This window comes from Panthera onca, chromosome E3 (genome assembly GCF_046562875.1).
Source record: "Panthera onca isolate mPanOnc1 chromosome E3, mPanOnc1 haplotype 2, whole genome shotgun sequence".
NCBI classification, from domain to species: domain Eukaryota; kingdom Metazoa; phylum Chordata; class Mammalia; order Carnivora; family Felidae; genus Panthera; species Panthera onca.
This window is the reverse complement of record NC_138354.1, coordinates 40,151,286-40,169,104: the sequence shown is the minus strand read 5'-3', so window position 1 is coordinate 40,169,104 and position 17,819 is coordinate 40,151,286. Positions and strand designations below refer to the sequence as shown.

General features: G+C 62.5%; 1 protein-coding gene across 16 annotated transcripts in view; it reads left to right on the top strand.

Annotated features, from left to right (window-relative positions):
• TSC2 (TSC complex subunit 2) overlaps positions 1-17,819 on the top strand; it is a 35,690-nt gene that overhangs the window by 8,453 nt on the left and 9,418 nt on the right. For 4 of the 16 annotated variants that reach the window (XM_078440248.2, XM_078440242.2, XM_078440240.2 and 1 more), the window contains exons 11-27: positions 478-621; positions 1,232-1,369; positions 2,024-2,127; positions 3,677-3,758; positions 4,738-4,893; positions 5,306-5,422; positions 8,213-8,335; positions 9,308-9,414; positions 9,608-9,758; positions 10,940-11,062; positions 11,566-11,700; positions 13,001-13,190; positions 14,059-14,152; positions 14,549-14,651; positions 14,842-14,936; positions 16,104-16,232; positions 17,600-17,764. In XM_078440248.2, coding sequence (XP_078296374.1) covers positions 478-621; positions 1,232-1,369; positions 2,024-2,127; positions 3,677-3,758; positions 4,738-4,893; positions 5,306-5,422; positions 8,213-8,335; positions 9,308-9,414; positions 9,608-9,758; positions 10,940-11,062; positions 11,566-11,700; positions 13,001-13,190; positions 14,059-14,152; positions 14,549-14,651; positions 14,842-14,936; positions 16,104-16,232; positions 17,600-17,764 — 2,156 coding nt within the window. The remainder of the gene's footprint in view (positions 1-477; positions 622-1,231; positions 1,370-2,023; positions 2,128-3,676; positions 3,759-4,737; positions 4,894-5,305; positions 5,423-8,212; positions 8,336-9,307; positions 9,415-9,607; positions 9,759-10,939; positions 11,063-11,565; positions 11,701-13,000; positions 13,191-14,058; positions 14,153-14,548; positions 14,652-14,841; positions 14,937-16,103; positions 16,233-17,599; positions 17,765-17,819) is intronic. The other 12 variants (XM_078440251.2, XM_078440241.2, XM_078440250.2 and 9 more) reach the window with 3 other exon arrangements.

The window sequence follows — 17,819 nt, the reverse complement described above, 5'->3', positions numbered from 1 at the left end:
CCAGCGAAGTAGCTCGCTGCCACGGTGCTGACAGTGTTCAGAGCGCTTGCCATGCATGTTGTCACACAGCCGTCACGGCCCCTGGTGAGCTGGGACCGTCACACCATCCTCTTAGCCACCGCGTCGTGTCCAGGCTCACGCTCCATCTCCCGAGCGCTCTTCCCGCCGTGCCTCTGCCTCCCACGGCGTGGAAGGTGCGGTCCCTGCACAGTGCCTGTCCCAGGGTGGCTTTCACATTCTGCTAGGCTGGTGAGCCAGTGGCCCAGAATTTGTAGTTAATGGTCTGGCTGAGTCCAGCCCTTTGGAGCCCGTGTAGAAAATGCTTGCAGGCTCCTAAGATCCTCTTTCTGTGGCCGTGACAGAAGTGTGGGGACCGAGTCCCCCTAAAGCCTCTTAAGCTAGGTTTGGAGGGCCGTGTGAAGGGGGGCTCCCTATGCATGAGCAGGCAGAGGCTGACCGCCAGGTCTCTCGTTCCAGGCCATGACCTGTCCGAACGAGGTGGTGTCCTATGAAATCGTCCTGTCTATCACCAGACTCATCAAGAAGTACCGGAGGGAGCTCCAGGCTGTGACGTGGGATATCCTGCTGAACATCATCGAACGTCTGCTGCGGCAGCTCCAGGTGAGGCGGCGGGATGGCCGGCGGCCCAGGGCGGACCGCGACCGGGCGCTGGCCGGCCACAGGGCCCTTCCCAGCTGGCTGTGGATCCTCGGGTGCGGCAGGCTCACCTCACCGGGGGACGGCGCCCTGTGCGTTTTGCTCCCCTCCCCCCAAGTCTGCTGAGGCCACGCTGATGGTTCTCAGTGGTGTCATCTGGCCGCCCACTGAGGATGGCTGGCTTTGCCAAAGCTGCTCCATGGTTTGGAGCAGGAACATGCGGGCGAGCAAGGGGGCAGGCTGGTGTCGATCCCCTTCACGGCCCGTAAGTGGCTCCCCAGAGCATTCAGCACGCCGCCCGTGACTTTAGCGTAGCTTTGGAGGAAGCGTTGGCCACATCAGGAAAGGGCAATGCTGGCGGCACGGGAGCCGCAGAAGAGACGAGGCTGTGTCTGGTGCGGCCTTAGGGCTGGGTCTCCTGGGGGACTAGGGTGGGTGGTGTGCCGGCGGCCAGGCCGGCGGGCGGAGGACTGGAGCTCGGCAGCGACCGGACTCTCGTCCCTCAGGGCTTGGCTGCTGGGCCAGACCCGTGGAGCGGAAGTCACTTCTGTGTGACTGCACTTTGGTGTTTCAGAGCCTGGACAGCCCGGAGCTCAGAGCCATCGTCCATGACCTGCTGACCACAGTGGAGGAGCTGTGTGACCAGAATGAGTTCCACGGCTCGCACGAGAGATACTTCGAGCTCGTTGAGAGATGTGCAGACCAGAGGCCGGTGAGACCTCTTCTCCCTCAACTAGGCGGGGCCTTGGTGCTTGGGCAGGAGGCTGGTTTAGGTCAGGCTTCTGGGGGAGAAGTGGGACCCCTCAGCTCTGGGGGCCATGGCCCTGCGGGTCTGAAACCAGTTTCCTTGAGTTTGAGATAAAAGGCTAGCAGGCTCCTGCTTTTCTGGGGTCTGTGCTCCAGCAGGGAAGTTTGCTGGGGCATCAGCAAGCCGAGCGAGCGTGGGTCTGTTAGAGTCGGTGCTAGCCTAACCATCAGCTTCCTCCCACCTGTCTGGAGGAAGGTGCTGGGCAGCTCCAGGGACACCTGCTGCTTGGTGCGTCTGCCCCCGGGCCACAGGCTTTGTGTTGGCACCAGAAACGTACAGCCTGATGCCAAGGCTTTGATGTGGGTTTTTAAATGAATTTTCACTGCTGCCATTAGAGCCTTTGTCGTGTAGACTTCCCACCTTGGGCCTCCAAGTGGCTGGCGTCACTGAGGAGATATGCCCCCCCAGGCCAGCAGCACGGGCCATATGTGTATTTGTGTGTGTGTGTGTGTGTGTGTGTGTGCGCGCGCGCGCGCGCGTGTGTGCCCACCTGCGTGTAGGAAACCCTCCCCGAGGGCAGAGCGGCTCCTTAATGCCAGGTGTTTCTTATTTTGACAGGAGTCCTCCCTCCTAAACTTAATAACCTACAGGGCTCAGTCCATCCATCCGGCAAAGGACGGCTGGATTCACAACCTGCAGTTACTGATGGAGAGATTCTTCCGGTAGGGAGCCTTTGGAGGCCTGTGTCTGTGCTCTGGGCCCAGTCTGGCACATAGGGAGTCAGGGCTTTCCCTTTTCCCTTTTTTCTTTTTTTCATCTCTTAACGTTTATGAGAGAGAGAGAGAGACAGAGACAGAGACAGAGACAGAGACAGAACCCCACGCTGGCTCCATGCTGTCAGTGCAAAGCCCGATACGGGGCTCCAGCTCACAAACCGTGAGGTTGTGACCTGAGCTGAAGTCAAGAGTCTGACGTTTAACTGACTGAACCACCCAGGCGCCCTCCTTTCTCAATCTTGAAAGGACTAGTTCTCCCTGTGCAGGAAAGGTTTGTTTTCCAGTAGGACAGAGTCCCCTGAGGCCCCTGCACTTAATTTCTTCCTGTCAAGTGGTTGTGTAAAAAGACCCTCTCTCCAAGGGCTGGGGTCTACCCTGCTGCAGAGGTGCGTGGTTCTGGGGGCTGGGGCCCAGGGGCAGCCCTCAGACTCAGGCTGCAGGTGAGCTAGGGCCTGGTGGAGGCTGAGGCTGGCAGCCGTGCCCCCCCCCCGCCCCACCTCTAGCAGCCGTGTTCCCCCCAACCCACCTCTAGCAGCCGTGCTCCCCCCCATCGCCGCCTCTAGCAGCCGTGCTCCCTCACCCCACCCACCTCTAGCAGCCGTGCTCCCCCCCATCGCCGCCTCTAGCAGCCATGCTCCCTCGCCCCACCCACCTCTAGCAGCCATGCTCCCTCGCCCCACCCACCTCTAGCGGCCGTGCTCCCCCCCATCGCCGCCTCTAGCAGCCGTGCTCCCTCACCCCACCCACCTCTAGCGGCCGTGCTCCCCCCCATCGCCGCCTCTAGCAGCCGTGCTCCCTCACCCCACCCACCTCCAGCGGCCGTGCTCCCCCCCATCGCCGCCTCTAGCAGCCGTGCTCCCTCACCCCACCCACCTCTAGCGGCCGTGCTCCCCCCCATCGATGCCTCTAGCAGCCGTGCTCCCTCACCCCACCCACCTCTAGCAACCGTGCTCCCTCGCCCCACCCACCTCTAGCAGCTGTGCTCCCTCGCCCCACCCACCTCTAGCAGCTGTGCTCCCTCGCCCCACCCACCTCTAGCAGCCGTGCTCCCTCCCTCACCCCACCCACCTCTAGCAGCCGTGCTCCCTCCCTCACCCCACCCACCTCTAGCAGCCGTGCTCCCCCCCATCGCCGCCTCTAGCAGCCGTGCTCCCTCACCCCACCCACCTCTAGCAGCCGTGCTCCCTCACCCCACCCACCTCTAGCAGCCGTGCTCCCTCGCCCCACCCACCTCTAGCAGCCGTGCTCCCTCGCCCCACCCACCTCTAGCAGCCGTGCTCCCTCCCTCACCCCACCCACCTCTAGCAGCCGTGCTCCCCCCCATCGCCGCCTCTAGCAGCCGTGCTCCCTCGCCCCACCCACCTCTAGCAGCCGTGCTCCCTCACCCCACCCACCTCTAGCAGCCGTGCTCCCTCCCTCACCCCACCCACCTCTAGCAGCCGTGCTCCCTCGCCCCTGCCCACCGCTGCCTCTAGCAGCTGTGTCCTGCCCCCAGGAATGAATCCCGCAGTGCTGTGCGCATCAAGGTGCTCGACGTCCTGTCCTTTGTGCTGCTCATCAACAGGCAGTTCTATGAGGTACGAGTCCTGGTGGGGGGTGGGACACCGGGATCAGTGGGTTCGAGGTGCGTTTGTGAGCTGTGCGGGCACTGCGAGTCTCCTGGGTGTGCCCTGGACTGTGTAGCAGGCTTTCTTAAGTCCACATTTGCTCCTTTGTTACTTCTTGCGTCCTTCTGTTGTCCGGAGCCCCCTGCCTGGCCTGTGCTGAGCCTAGAGACCAGTGAGGGGCCCTGACTCCATTCCCGCCCGCAGGGATCTCGCCCCAGTAGTCACCTAAAACACAAAGATTCTGGACACAGTCTTGCGTGAGGACGTTTTCTTTTTGCTTCAGTGTCACCCTCTCTAATCCCAGCTTGACCTCGGTGGTTCCAGGCCCTGCCTGTGTCTCCACTGCCAGTTTTTTCCCTCCGGCCCATCATGTACTTGGTCTGTGGCCAGAGTCCATCTGTCCTTCAGAGACATCCGTGTGCCCCTGCCCTTGTTCCCCTGCCTGTGTCCCCTTTCCTCCAGGAGGTGCGCTTCAGGCTTTGCCCCTCTCCCTTAGCCAGCCTTCCTGCCCTTGCCCATGTTCCCAGCACCTGTCTGCCCTCTGCTACCCTCTTAGCTTTCCCTTTGTCTGCATCTTTGTCCCTTGGAACCCAGTTCATTGCTGCCTCTTCCAGGAAGGCCCTCTGGGTTCTCTGCTCCCTCATGTCAGGGTCGGTCTTGTCCTGCTCTCTGTTGCTGTGGTGCTTTGTACCTGTGGCCGTGAAAGCTCTTGTGGCCGGTTATCGCGGACTCTGTGATGTCAGGAACGAGGTCTTCCTACCCCAGTGCTCGCACGCAGGGGGCCCTCCGCCTAGGAGTGTTCTGAACCGTGACGGTGAATGTCAGGAGTAGCCAGGACGCTCACTGCTGCATCTCACCTGGGCCTGGGCCCGGCCACGCAGAGCATCCCTCAGATGCTGCCACGCCTCTGCCGCACGTGGCTCACGTGTGCCCACTTGTGCCGCCACAGGAGGAGCTGATCAGCTCGGTGGTCATCTCTCAGCTCTCCCACATCCCGGAGGACAAAGACCCCCAAGTCCGGAAACTGGCCACCCAGTTGCTGGTGGACCTGGCCGAAGGCTGTCACACCCACCACTTCAACAGCCTGCTGGACATTGTGGAGAAGGTGAGAGCCCCTCTGGCGGGTACCTGGGCCGCCAGAGGGACCCCTCTTTGTGGCAGAGCCCTGCAGGCAGCACTGGACTCTGGGCTCTCTGCCCCTATTCTCCGCAGGGCGATCGGTGCGCCTTGCAGGCAGGGCTCCTCCCACGGCAGGGATGGGCAGCGCTGGAGACCCGGCCGGGCCTGCAGCTGGGGCTCCTGGGGGGGGGCGGCCTGGAAGCAGGCTTCGGCCCAGTACTGTTGCACAGCCAGCGCGTTTTTCTTTTAATGCTGAAATATGTTGCAGTTTCTGAACGGTCGGTCCCTCAGGTGTGTGAAATGCAGCTTTTGAGAAACAGGAGAAAGTATCAGGTCTGATGGTTGCTGCCAGAGGGAGGCCTGAACCGCGAAGGTGAGCACACGTGTTCTCTCTAAAGGTGATGGCCCGCTCCCTTTCCGCACCCCCTGAGCTGGAGGAAAGAGATGTGGTGGCATATTCAGCCTCCTTAGAGGATGTGAAGACTGCCGTCTTGGGGCTCCTGGTGATCCTTCAGGTGGGCCTCTGCTCTTCTGGGAGGTTGCGGCGGCCAGCTGCCTGTCGGGATGCGTCTCCTGGGACCCCGGGCACCCCCTGGGGGCCGCAGAGGGCAAATTGGCAGTGACCCAGACCCCTCTGGTTGTGGGGTGCGGGGCTCCCGAGAGCTGCGGGGAGGGGTGGACAGGGTCAGCCAGAGCAGTCTGTATGGAGATGCCCCTGAGTCAGTGCCGGGACTGTCCCCTCAGCTCTCACCGCAGGCCCGCCATCGACGCTGGCCCCGTGGGCGCTGGGGTTCTTTGAACAGCTTTGTTGAGATGTAAGTCATAAACCACGTAACTCATCCACTTAAAGTGTGAGGTTTGGTGGCTTTTTCAGTATCTTCAGAGTTGTGTGGGCATCACTACGGTTTTAGAACATCCTCGTTCCCCAGAAGGAACTCCGCACCCGTTAGCCACCCCCCACCTCCCCTCAGCACCCCTGCCCCTGGCAGCCTCTGGTTCGCTTTCTGTCCTGTGGGTCTGCCTGTTCTGGACATTTCGCAGAAATGGAATCCCACACCACGAGCTCCTGTGGCTCCTCCCCGTGGCGGCGGGCGTCCGTGCCTCCTCCTCTCACGTCCACGGCTCGTAGTCACGTGCCGGTGTGCCTTGCCTGCGTCGTCTTTGTCGCTCGATAGACACGGGTTCTTTCCACCTTTTGAGTCTCGTGAATCACCCTGCTGTGAACACTCTTGTACGAGTTGCTGTGTGGACATAGGTTTTCGTCTCTCTGGGGCTCCCACCTAGCAGAGGAATCCTGGGTCAGACGGTAACTCTGTGCTTCATTTGAGGAGCCGCCAGCCTGCCTTCCTCTGGGCTCGCTCCGTTAGACCTTCCCGGGAGCGGGTGTGAGGTTCCACTTCCTCCACATCCTCCCCGGCACTCCTCTTCTGCTTTTCTTGAGTGTAGCCGTGCGGGTGCCTGGGAAGTGCTACCTTGTTGTGGCTTGACCTGCTTTCCCCTGATGCCTGTGACGAGCGGCCTTTCACATGCCGATCGGTCACTGGTGTCACTTTGGGCACAAGCGTGTACACATCTTCTGCTCGCTGTTTAGCTGGGTCTTTGTCTTTTCGTTGAATCGCGAGAGCACTTTGCACGCCGTGAACAGGAGTTGGTTGCCAGTTAGAGGGTCGGCACGTACTCTTTCCCTCAGTCGTAGCAGCACGTCCTCGCCCTCCTGTGGCGTGGCTGTCCCCCCGTGTCCCTGAGGGTCGCTGGGGCCGTGGCCTCCCCTCTTCACGCCCCAGACAACCTCCGCTTGGGCTCTGCCGTCCGTCTCAAAGCACCACAGTGTGTGTTGAGGTTACTTGCCGGTGTCAGTATTCCGTGAAGCAGAGTGTTCGAGTCAGTTGCCTCGGAAACTTGCAGTTCATGAGATGTTCGAGGGCGTGGCAGTTTCCCATAGCGCTTCCCCGTGACGACGCTGTGGTGTGCGAGCGTGAACTGGGGGAGGAAAGCCGGGCAGCCCATCCCCGGTGCCCCTTCATGGGGGCCCGGCTCTCTTGACCGCCGTGACGTGTGAGGGAGCATGCTGGGCTGAGGGGCCTGTGGCCTGAGCGCCCCCAGGTCCCTGCCGCAGAGACGTGAGAGAGGCCATCTGTTACCCTCACCTGGGACCCCAGCCCTGGAGACCTGAGGGTGGGGCCACAGAGCCAAGCTGTTTCCTGGTTGTGGCAAAGTCTGGGGCCAGGCCGTTTTTTTTTTTTTTTTTTTTTTTTATGTAATTAAAAAGTCATCCATGGGGCACTTGGGCGGCTCCATCGGTTAAGCGGCCGACTTCGGCTCAGGTCATGATCTCATGGCTTGTGACTTCGGGCCCCGTGTCAGGCTCTGTGCTGACAGCTCAGAGTCTGGAGCCTGCTTTGGATTCTGTGTCCGTCTCTTACTCGGCCCCTTGCCCGCTTATGCTCTGTGTTTTTCTCTCTCTTAAGAATAAACGGTAAAAAACAACTTAATAAGTCATTTATGCATTCACTTGAACAGTATACACACAGCAGAGAGTTAGATTGTTTCTCTTTCCTGCAGAACAGGCAGGCAGCCGTCCCGTCCTCTTCTGTCCTCTCTGGACCTGCCCCTGTGTTGTCAGCGTTGTGTCCGGCTCCCTCCCTCCCCCCACCTTGTTTTGTTAATGAGTTGTCTTTAAAAAGAATAGCAGTGACACGTGTTTTAAGCCCTCACTGTTCTCTTCAAGAGTACCACGGACCACAGCAGGGTCCCTGCTGCCCCTGGGCGGCCCATGCCACCCCGAAGCCCCCCACACCAAAGTCTCACCTGGCCTCTCCCAGGCTCAACTATCAGGGAGGTGGGGCAGGAAGGGGGCTACAGTGGGATGACAGCCCGGTGGCCGGTGAGTGGGCCCCCTTACCCTCCTCGAGCACCCCGGCGCCTCACGCCTGGTCTGTCCACTTTCCTGGTGGCAGAGAGAACGTGCTTCCAGCCCACGGGGGTCTCGTCACCCACGTTGCCGAGTGGTGGGCCATTGGACAGTTTTTCCTGATTTATTAGGAGAGTTCCCATTGAGGGCGTGAACGTGTCGTTGTTCCTGATTTTTTTCCCCATAACTGAGAGTACGCACATGTGGAGTGTCCATGGGATGAAGTCCCTGGACTGGAATTAGTGGCTTGAAGGGTCTGTGCCTTCCGGGGAATGGCAGACCCCTCCCAGTTACTGGGGGAGGGCCTGTCCTGGTTCCTGGGCACGAGGGTGCTGGCCGCACGGCTGCATTGCAGCCTGCTGCCTTCCGAGCGAGCGGCGTGCTCTCTCCGCAGACCAAGCTGTACGCCTTGCCTGCCAGCCACGCGGTGCGTGTGTACGAGACCCTCGTCAGCCACCTGCAGCTCCACTACAAGCACGGCTATGCCCTGCCCATCGCCAGTAGCATCCGGCTGCAGGTAGGAGGGCCAGCCAGCTGTCGGTGGCCGTAGTGGAACAAGCTGCGCCTCAGGGCTGCCCACGGTCCCTTCCTGGGGGCCTGCTGGTGACATCAGGGACCTCACTCCGGGGAGGTGGCAGGTGGTCCCAGGAGGGGACTTTGGCGGACCGTTCCATCCTTAGCACCAGCTGTGGCTGCAGCCTCCCCGGTAGCTGCTGCCCCTCCCTTTGCCTGCAGTGCGTGTGCCTCTGCGTGTGTAAGTCTGAGCCCTCCCATGGCCTCAGGTGTGGGCAGAGAGAGGGGACTGCACTGTCTTTCAGGGTGGCACGCAGCCACAGCCTCGTCTCTGCGGGGGCTGTGGAGTCTCTGGGGGCGGGGTGCGGGTGGGACTGGGCGGGGCTGTAGGGTGCAGGGGCGGGGCTACGGGCTGGGCTAGGTGGAGGGGCGGGGCTGGAGGGCGGGGTGGGGCGGGGCCAGGTGTGGGGGGGGTCGCTGCTGCTGAACAAGCTGGCAGACTGACTGTTCTGAGGGCACCGCTGAGCAGAGGCCTCTGGGACAGAAACGCTGGTCCCTTCTAGAGCATCCACGTGTCAGGCAGCCTCTTGTCATTTGGGCAGCCCAGTTAAGTGACCTGTTGTTCATTGGAGGAAGTGACAGCACCTGAGCAGGGTTCTGGTTTTTTTGGCACCCTGGGCTGCGTGGTGCTGCCCGGCCGGCGTGTGAGATGCCCTTTCCCTCCGTCGCTGGGGCGGGCCCCGCTGTGCCTGGCATGAGGCCCTGGTGTTGTCCCTGCCGTGGGGAGGGCGCACCTCCGTGGGCTCTGACGGAGAAGGCAGGGAGGCCTGCGTCTCGGCCCCGGTGCCTCTTTGTGCACAGTGGAGTCGGGGCGCGTTGGCTGTTAGCGGGAACGGCCCTTTCTGAGAGGTGCCTGGGTGCGAGTGGACGGCCCGGCGTTGTCCCTGCCTTGTTGGACCTTGCTTTCTCTCTGCAGGCCTTTGACTTCCTGCTGCTACTGAGGGCGGACTCCCTGCACCGCCTCGGCCTGCCCAGCAAGGACGGGGCTGTGAGGTTCAGCCCCTACTGCGTCTGCGACTCCACGTGCGTGTCAGCCCTGCTTCTCCAGTTCCGGGCCGTGGTGTCCACCGCCGTCTGCCCTGGGGTGGCCCTGGGTCTGTGCGAGTGTCCAGAGCCGTCCTGACGACAGTGTGGGGCGGGGCCGGGGGCCAGCACCTGTCCTGACCCCGCGGAGTGGGGGCTTCGGCCTCAGGGCTCCTGCCACTTGTCTCCACAGGGAGCCAGAGAGAGGCTCTGAGAAGAAGGCCAGCGGCCCCCTGTCGCCTCCCACCGGGCCATCCGGCCCAGCACCTGCCGGTCCCGCTGTGCGGCTTGGCTCCCTGCCCTACTCCCTGCTCTTCCGGGTCCTGCTGCAGTGCTTGAAGCAGGTGGGGTGGCTGGTTCCTCAGCTGAGCCAGGGCACACCGAGCGGTGGTTGGTGCTGCCCACGAGGCATGGTGCCTGTCTCTGTAGCGGCGACCTTGGTAGGTTCACCCCAAGGTCACAGCCGGGAGCATCCGCCGTGCACAGCCATCACCCAGGGCTGGGCATGGAACCGAGGAGACCTTCCTGCCTCTGGGCGATGGTTGTGGTATGATGTGGGGGCGGGTAGGCAGATAGCCGGGATCGCGGGACTGGTGTGCCTCAGAAGGAGACTCGGGTTCACTGAGCCCCGGTTGGGGGCACTTGGAGGGGCAGGTGAGAGGTTCCAGTGGCAGGAGTAAGCCGAGCCTGCAGGCAGGGTAGGTGCAGTTCTGGCGGCAGGAGGCAAAGCTGGGGCCGTGACACGGAAGGGGAGGGGCAGAGGCCTATTCCCATACAGGGTCCGGGGCGGCTAGCAATGTGGCACAGTGGGGCTGGGAAGCCTGTGGGGGCTTCAGTGAGCCCTTGAAGGCCACGGGCAGGGAAGCGGCTTCCCTGGGGGCGCTGGGCGTTGGCACTAATGGCTGCCGTCGGACACTTCCTGTGAGAGTCTCGAGGCCTCCGAGTCACAGGTGGGATCTGGGGAGTGGCTCTCTGGTTTGGTGGCCACTGAGCTTACGGGTGGCGGCCTGTGGAAGTTGCGGAGGGGGCTACGGTTTTCCCATTGCCGTGTGCCCAGGTGGATTTGGGTCCTAGAGTGTGTGTGTGTGGGCTTGTAGATTGTTCAGGAACGCTTGCCGCCTTCTCTTTGAGCTAGTACACGAGCTTTTTCCTTGCTGCATGTTCACTGTGCTCCGGGTGGGCGTCAGTCAGCATGCCGTGGGCATCGTGCCCTGGACGGGCAGCCTGTGGGTCACTGTGGGCACACGGGGAGGCGGTCAGGTGTGGGGAGTCCCGGGGCCAGCTCGGAGGGGAGAGGCGGTAGGGGCCGTGCACCGGGCCTCCCGCTCAGCCTGGCCTCGGGAGGGCGGCCGCCGTCATGCCGGAGTGAACTTTCTCGGAGGGGCACGTGCTTCTTGGGCTGCGGGCACAGAGGGCGTCCAGAGGTCACGCAGCTGCCCAGCTCAGACTGCACTTCGGGCCCTGAGACGCGTCTTCTGTCTGCAGGGCCCAGACGGTCCCTGCTCAACGGCCCTTTTTCCTGCAGGAGACGGACTGGAAGGTGCTGAAGCTTGTTCTCAGCAAGCTGCCCGAGTCCCTGCGCTTCAAGGTCCTCATCTTCACGTCCCCGTGCAGCGTCGACCAGCTGTCTTCCGCCCTCTGCTCCATGGTAACGTCACCACCCACACCGGGGCCGCAGCCGGTGCCTTCCTCCCAAGGACCGTGAGGCCCCGGGAGGTCAACCGTGGAAGCCAGAGAGGGCGGTCTCCCCCAGAGACAGACCCCTGTGTGCAGCGCACATCGCGCGTGGGGCCCTGTCCTTCCCCAGCTCAGGGGCCGGAAAATCAGAGGCCTCGCTGAAGGGCTTGTGAGCCAGATGTGGTACTTTGAGTTCTTCCGCCGTCTTCCTCACCCCTCACCGGGGCTCCTGTGACAATGCTCATCCCCTCTCCGACTGTCCGTAGCGCACCAGCGTGGGCGCCCCCTGCTGCACACTTCTGGGAAAAGGCAGACCCTTGGCCAGAAAAGGAAGTGGGAGAGCCCCCACCCCCTGGGCTCACGAGCCCTCCTCAAACCGGACCTGCATTCTCACGGGCTCTCCCGCACCCTCGGCCCCCTAGCAGTCTGCCTGGCTATCCACCCGGGCCTCACATGGGGGGCCTTGGTCTTTAGCTTTCAGGTCCCAGAACTCTGGAGCGGCTCCGAGGCACCCCGGAAGGTTTCTCCAGGACCGACCTGCACCTGGCTGTGGTTCCTGTGCTGACGGCGTTAATCTCTTACCATAACTATTTGGACAAAACCAGACAGGTACCAGGTGGGGGAGGGACAGGTGAGCTCATGGTGCTGGCATTGGAAAGCCTGGGTCCCAGGATGTTTGCTCTAGCCGCACGGGCCGGACGTTTTTCTCATGATCCGGGTGGCTGCTTGGCCGGGAGCTGGCCTTGCTTCCCCCCTGGCCGCCGGACCCCTGCTGGCATGGCGCTCCTGCGTTCCCTTCCGGGTGGTGTGGGCTTAATGCGGTGTCGACTGTCGACCCCACGTGCAGCGGCATTTTTTTCTCTCTGTGGAGCCCCGCCTGCTTGTCCCACCCTGGCTTCAGGACAAGCACTGAGCCACTTGGCAGAGCTGGACCTGTTTTGAGAGGCCAGGCAACAGGGTCCGGGGCGCCTGACTTCTGTCTGCCTCCACGTCTGTTGTCAGGTGCAGAAGCACACGGCAGCACTCCTCCCCTTTGTTCCCCACTGTTGGGCACAAGGCCTGTGCTGCCATCACATTGGCTATCTCGGTTAAAGTCCCGATGCTTCGTGGTCACTCTGCCTTCGTTGACGAGGGAACTGAAGTCTTAGGTCGGGTGGTCCGCTCACGGTGACAGCTGGCAAGGAGTGGGGCCTTGACTAGCCTCGGGCCGCTCTGAGCCTGCGTTCCTGGTCGTGGCAAGGTCGGGAGCTCACGCTCCCTGTCCTCCCTCCCTCCCTCCCTCCCTGACTGCACTGTCTCCTATGTGGCTTGGCCTGGTTCATCCTGGCTGTGCCCCGTTGGGCAGCAGGCCATGTTGGGGTGAAGGTTTCCCGAGAACCCTTGAGGCCCAGGGTGTTCCTGGCGGATGGGGCTGGCTTCAGGAAATCGAAATCCTCCACGGGGCCCTGTGAGGCTGTGGCTTGAGTGGGAGCTGCCTCCTGCTGGGTACTGGCTGCCCGGAGCTGTGTGGGCCTCTGCCCGTCTTGCTGCCTCGGGCGGAACCTCTCCCGTAATAAGGTTCCGTGACCGGGGGCTAACGGGCCCAGTGTGTCCCAGCTCCGGGGTTGGCTGAGGAGTCGGGGCGGGGAGCGTCGCCTGCCGGCGTTGGCCGGTCGGAGGTGCCAGGAAAGGCCTGACCAGAGCTGTCCTGCTGTCCCTTCGCCTCGGGTGGGTCCACCTCCTGGCCCTGTGCTGCTTATGTGCTTAAGGACCTGGGATGAGGCGCTTCACCTTCCTAAGACTTGGTCTCCCCCTCTGTGGAACATCTGGAGTGGGGCGAGGGGAGACAAACCTGTGTGTGGGCAGGGGCAGGGGTGCGGAGGGCCGGCCTGTGGCGGGCTGGGTCTGAGGCACCCGTGCTGCCCCGCAGCGGGAGATGGTATACTGCCTGGAGCAAGGCCTGATCTACCGCTGTGCCAGCCAGTGCGTGGTGGCCCTGGCCGTGTGCAGCGTCGAAATGCCCGACATCATCATCAAGGCGCTGCCTGTCTTGGTCGTGAAGCTCACACACATTTCGGCCACAGCCAGCATGGCCATTCCACTCCTCGAATTCCTGTCAAGTAAGCATCCGCTTGCGTGCTTGTTGTTGTGTGTGTGTGGGGGCGGGGGTGGTGGTGGACCCTTGGGTTTGGGGCTGCAGTGTACCCAGAATAACCTGTGTTGACTTCTCTGAGCTCATTTTGCTATCTCTCTTGGGACGTAGGTTAGTGCGCGGTCTCCATGGAGCACCTGGGTTGTGCCATGCTCTGTCGCCTCAGGGCCTTTGCACTTCCTACCCCCGAGCCTTAACTGCTTTCCTTCCTGGCCTTCAAGTGGCTGGCTCCATTCTCATCCTCTGTCTTAGTTTAAATGGCATTGAAGCCTCTGTGTTGCCCGACATGGGTCCCTGCGCTTGGCCTGGCTCTCGGCATCTTCTTTATTCCCCTCAGGGCAGACACCCTGCGTGTGAGCTCTGCTGAGGGGCTTTGCCGATTCGCCTCTCAGACTGCGACTTCCAGGAGCTCGGGCTGCCTCACTCACCCCTTCGTTCCCAGTACTCTAGCGCTTGTCTGGCCCTCAGCAGGGTGGGGGACGGGAGCAGAGCAGGCCACCAGCACTTTTGTAAAGGGCCACATGTTGGCTTTTGCTGTGCATTCTTTTGGTTCGTAGCTTTTAAAAACATAAAAGCCGTTTTTAGTTCACAGGTCATGCAGACGCAGGCCACTGGCTGGCTTTGGCCCGGGGACCGTGGGTTTCTGGCCCTTGGAATAGAAAGCTGAGGGTCGTGGGAAGGTCACGCTCAAGGAGGCTGCGAGCTTCACTCCTTTGCAGCCCTCTTCAGTCAGGGTGGCCGCGCCGGCTTTTGGAAGTAGCACAGGACCCTGGGGACACCGGGTGTGGGCCTGCCTTGGCCCAGGCCCCCTCACCGGCCGTGTCCCTGTCCCGCAGCTCTGGCCAGGCTGCCTCACCTCTACAGGAACTTTGCCGCTGAGCAGTACGCGAGTGTGTTCGCCATCTCCCTGCCGTACACCAACCCCTCCAAGTAAGTGCCGGTCACATCCTTCCCTGTGACCTGGGCCAGCCCGTGGCCCCTTGGAGCGGACAGCGTGCTGGTCCTTTTTTAAAAAAAAGTATTTTAAGAGACAGTACGTGCCAGTGAGCAGGGGAGGGGCAGAGAGAGAGGAAGAGAGAGAATCCCAAGCAGGCTCCACGCTGCCGGTGTAGACCGATGCGGGGCTCGAACTCGCGAACTGCGAGATGACGACCTGAACTGAAATCAAGAGTCGGACGCTTAACCGACTGAGCCACCCAGGTGCCCCTGCGTGCTGGTCTCTGTCCTAGGACGGGCCTGTGGCCTCTGGGCCCCCCTTCTGTGCTCGGCTTGGCACATCAGCCTCGGGGGCCTCGACCGGGCCAAACCACTTGTCTTCCTCCTCAGGTTTAATCAGTACATCGTGTGCCTGGCCCATCACGTCATAGCCATGTGGTTCATTAGATGCCGTCTGCCTTTTCGGAAGGATTTTGTTCCTTATATCACTAAGGTAGGCCGGAGGAGCTCAAACTCCTGGCAGGGTGGGATCTGCTTTGCTCCTGGCTGCAGTGGGGTGACGGTCAGGGGAGAGGCAGGTGGGCATCGTCGGGTGCTGTGCTCACCGTGTCCCAGGCCTGCGGAGGGAGGAGACATGGGGGTCAGTCCCCCGGGCCTGCAGCTCAGCTCTGTTCCACTGCCAGGGCCTGCGCTCCAATGTCCTCCTGTCTTTTGATGACACCCCGGAGAAGGACAGCTTCAGAGCGCGGAGCACCAGTCTGAACGAGAGGCCCAAGAGGTGCGGGCCTGTGGAGGGCGCGCCCAGTGTCTGTGGAGGGCACGGGCCGGGGTGGGTCGGCGAGCGTGGCCTGTGTGACCGGCACGGTGGGGTCTGGGCTGACCTGTTGCCGCTGGGCTGTCTAGCGGAAAGGGAACGTGGCCGAGGGGATGCCCCGTGTGGGCCATGCTGGGCCCCAGGGGTCCCGGCGTCAGGTAGGGCAGGGCCTGCGATGCTGCTAACGCCCGCATCTAGCTGCAGCGGCCGGCGCTGTGGCCTGCAGCCAGTCCCGGCCACGGAGCACCGAGGGCGGACTTGCCGACGGGATCAGGGTGCCAGCCGTAGGGCGTCTGGGTGGCCTGGCTCCACCCGGTGAGCCGAGGGCTGCGACAGGGCAGCTGTGGCTCCCGGGAAGCCGAGTACCTGGGCCCGGGTGAGGAGGAGCTCCAGGGCCCTGTAGTCAGCCCGGCCTCGGGCCGCGGTCCCCCTTCCTCCTGAGCTTGCTGTCCAGCCTGCTGCCAGTCAGGGGACACGCTCCCCTGTACCGTCACAACCGCTTTTGCCAAAGCCGAGAGCCGTGCTAGGCTTTGTCTCGTCTGCACTTCACCGGAACGGCGACTCCTCTTTCTGCCCCCGCCTTCTGCCCCAGCTTTTCAGTTCTCCCCTGGGGGGGTGGGAGGGGGGGAGTACGGCATTTTCCAGAATGACCAGGTCATTGTGACTTAAAGTTAAAAGCTGGCTTCTTAAGCCCGGGTCGCTGGGGGCCCGGGACCTCGAACTAAGAACCGGCCTCTTTGAGTGGTGACCTTTGGGGCCTCAGCGCTCCCTGCTCCCCGAGCTGGGTGGTGCCGGCCGCAGGGCTGAGGTGGGGGGGACGCCTGGTCAGCGCAGCCTGGAATCTGCCGTGCGGAGCACTCCATACACGTTTAATTTGCACTAATGTTCTTTGTTTTGGTACCGTGACTTTTTCTCAGTTATGTTTACGAGATGTATTTTCATGCGTTTTTGTTTTCTGTTTCTTCCCCCTGCTAACTGGCCTCTGGCATGGTTTTTTGTTCATCTCACCCGCGGGCTGTCCATCCTGACCCCGTGGCCTGTGACCTTTCCTTCTCATCCCTCCAATGGCTTGCTCTCCCCTCCCGGGAGCTGGGCTCTCTGGGGCTTGGGCCTTCCTTCCTCACCTGGTAGTTTGAGGATAGCCAGACCCCCCAAACAAGGCTTGAATAACTCCCCACCCGTGAGAGAATTCCAGGAGAGCTCTGCAGCCGACGCCTTCCGGTGCCGCAGCATCAGTGTGTCTGAACATGTGGTCCGCAGGTAGTGGGCTTCTTCGGGCGGGGGGCTCAGACCCTGCAGCTTGGCCCATGCGGCGGCACTGCAGGCGGGAGCGCCCGGGTGGCGGTGCATGGGGCGCTTGCATGACCTCGTCGCCTGGCCGGAGCTGGAGGAGCAGGAGACAGAGGCCCGTCCTGCCCAGCCCAGCCCTCGGTCCCGGGGAGCCTGGTGGTGAGGGGTGGGAAGGTTGCATTCTGTCCCTGAGCCTCGTCCCAGCATGGGCTGGCTGCAGGCCTCCTCGGAGGCTGGCCTGGGAGCCCAAAGCAGGGAGGGCGGTAGCTCTGAGGAAGCCAGGCACCCGGTGGCAGCTGCCCACAGGCCTGTCCCCGGAGGCGAGGGGCCTCTGCGTATGAAAGCAGCGCCCACGGGGGACAGGAGGGAGCATGCTCCTGGGATTGGCTTTCGTATCCTCTCAGGTGGACTTTGTTCTTGAGCTTTCTCTTAGTAAAGGTCCGCTTTCTGGGGCGGCTGAAAGGGCGCGGGGGCTTTGAGTGGGGCAGCGGGGGTGGGGGCCGGGCTGGTGAGGTCAGAACCCTTGAGGGGCGTGGCCTCGCTTACTTCTCCCTGCTGTGTCTGAGTGCGGGTGTGGGCCCCTGGGGGTCGCTGCTCCTGCCGGTGGGTGCCGGCCGGCCGGCCGGCCGTGCTAGGCTGCGCTGAGCTGCGGGATGGGGGTGGTCTCCTCCCCAGGAAGCCCCTTCGGGCCCAGGAGACCCACTTCCTAGGAGCCTGGCTTGGGCTGCAGCCTCAGGCTGGCCTCTGCTGAGTGTGGTTTGGGGGGCTGGGGGTGAGGCAGCGAGGCTCTCCGCTCTTTTCTAGCATAGTCTCTATCACAAGCAGAACGTGGCAAAGGGGCTTTGAAAAATTGGCATCAGAATTAAGCCCGCATAAGCCCCTTCTGGTCACGGGGTGCGTGCGGAGCTGGGGCGGCCTGAGTTCAGGGTGAAGAGCTGCACACGAAGCCCAGACCCTCCCCGTCATCGGGAGGTGGCCCCGTGGGCAGAATGCAATCTTTGTGTGTGTGTGTGTGTGTGTGTGTGTGTGTGTGTGTGTGTGTGTGTCTGTGGTCTTCGTGTCTCTGCATGACTAAAGGGCTCTGCCACAAAGCCGTCCCCTAACTCCTGCGCTTCGGTGAGGGGATGTCGGTCTCTCGTGTCTCCCGTGAGGCCTTGCCCTCCTCTCTCTGGGAGGATGTGTCGGCGCGGTCTGCCGAGCCGTGGCTCCACTGGCCGTGTGCCCTGGTGGGGCGTTTGTGGGCGCGGCCCCCCAGCAGATGCATGCCTCCAGCTCTGGCCCCTGGGGGGAGAGGAGGGGCCGGTCGGCACCTGACCTCGCTGGGCCCCTCCCTTCAGCAGGATCCAGACGTCCCTCACGAGTGCCAGCTTGGGGTCTGCGGACGAGAACTCAATGGCCCAGGCTGACGACAACTTGAAAAATCTCCACCTGGAGCTCACGGAGACTTGTCTGGACATGATGGCCAGATACGTGTTCTCCAACTTCACGGCGGTCCCCAAGAGGTACAGGCTGGGGGGGAGGCACAGCACCGCGCTCTCTTCTGTGACTGTAATGGGT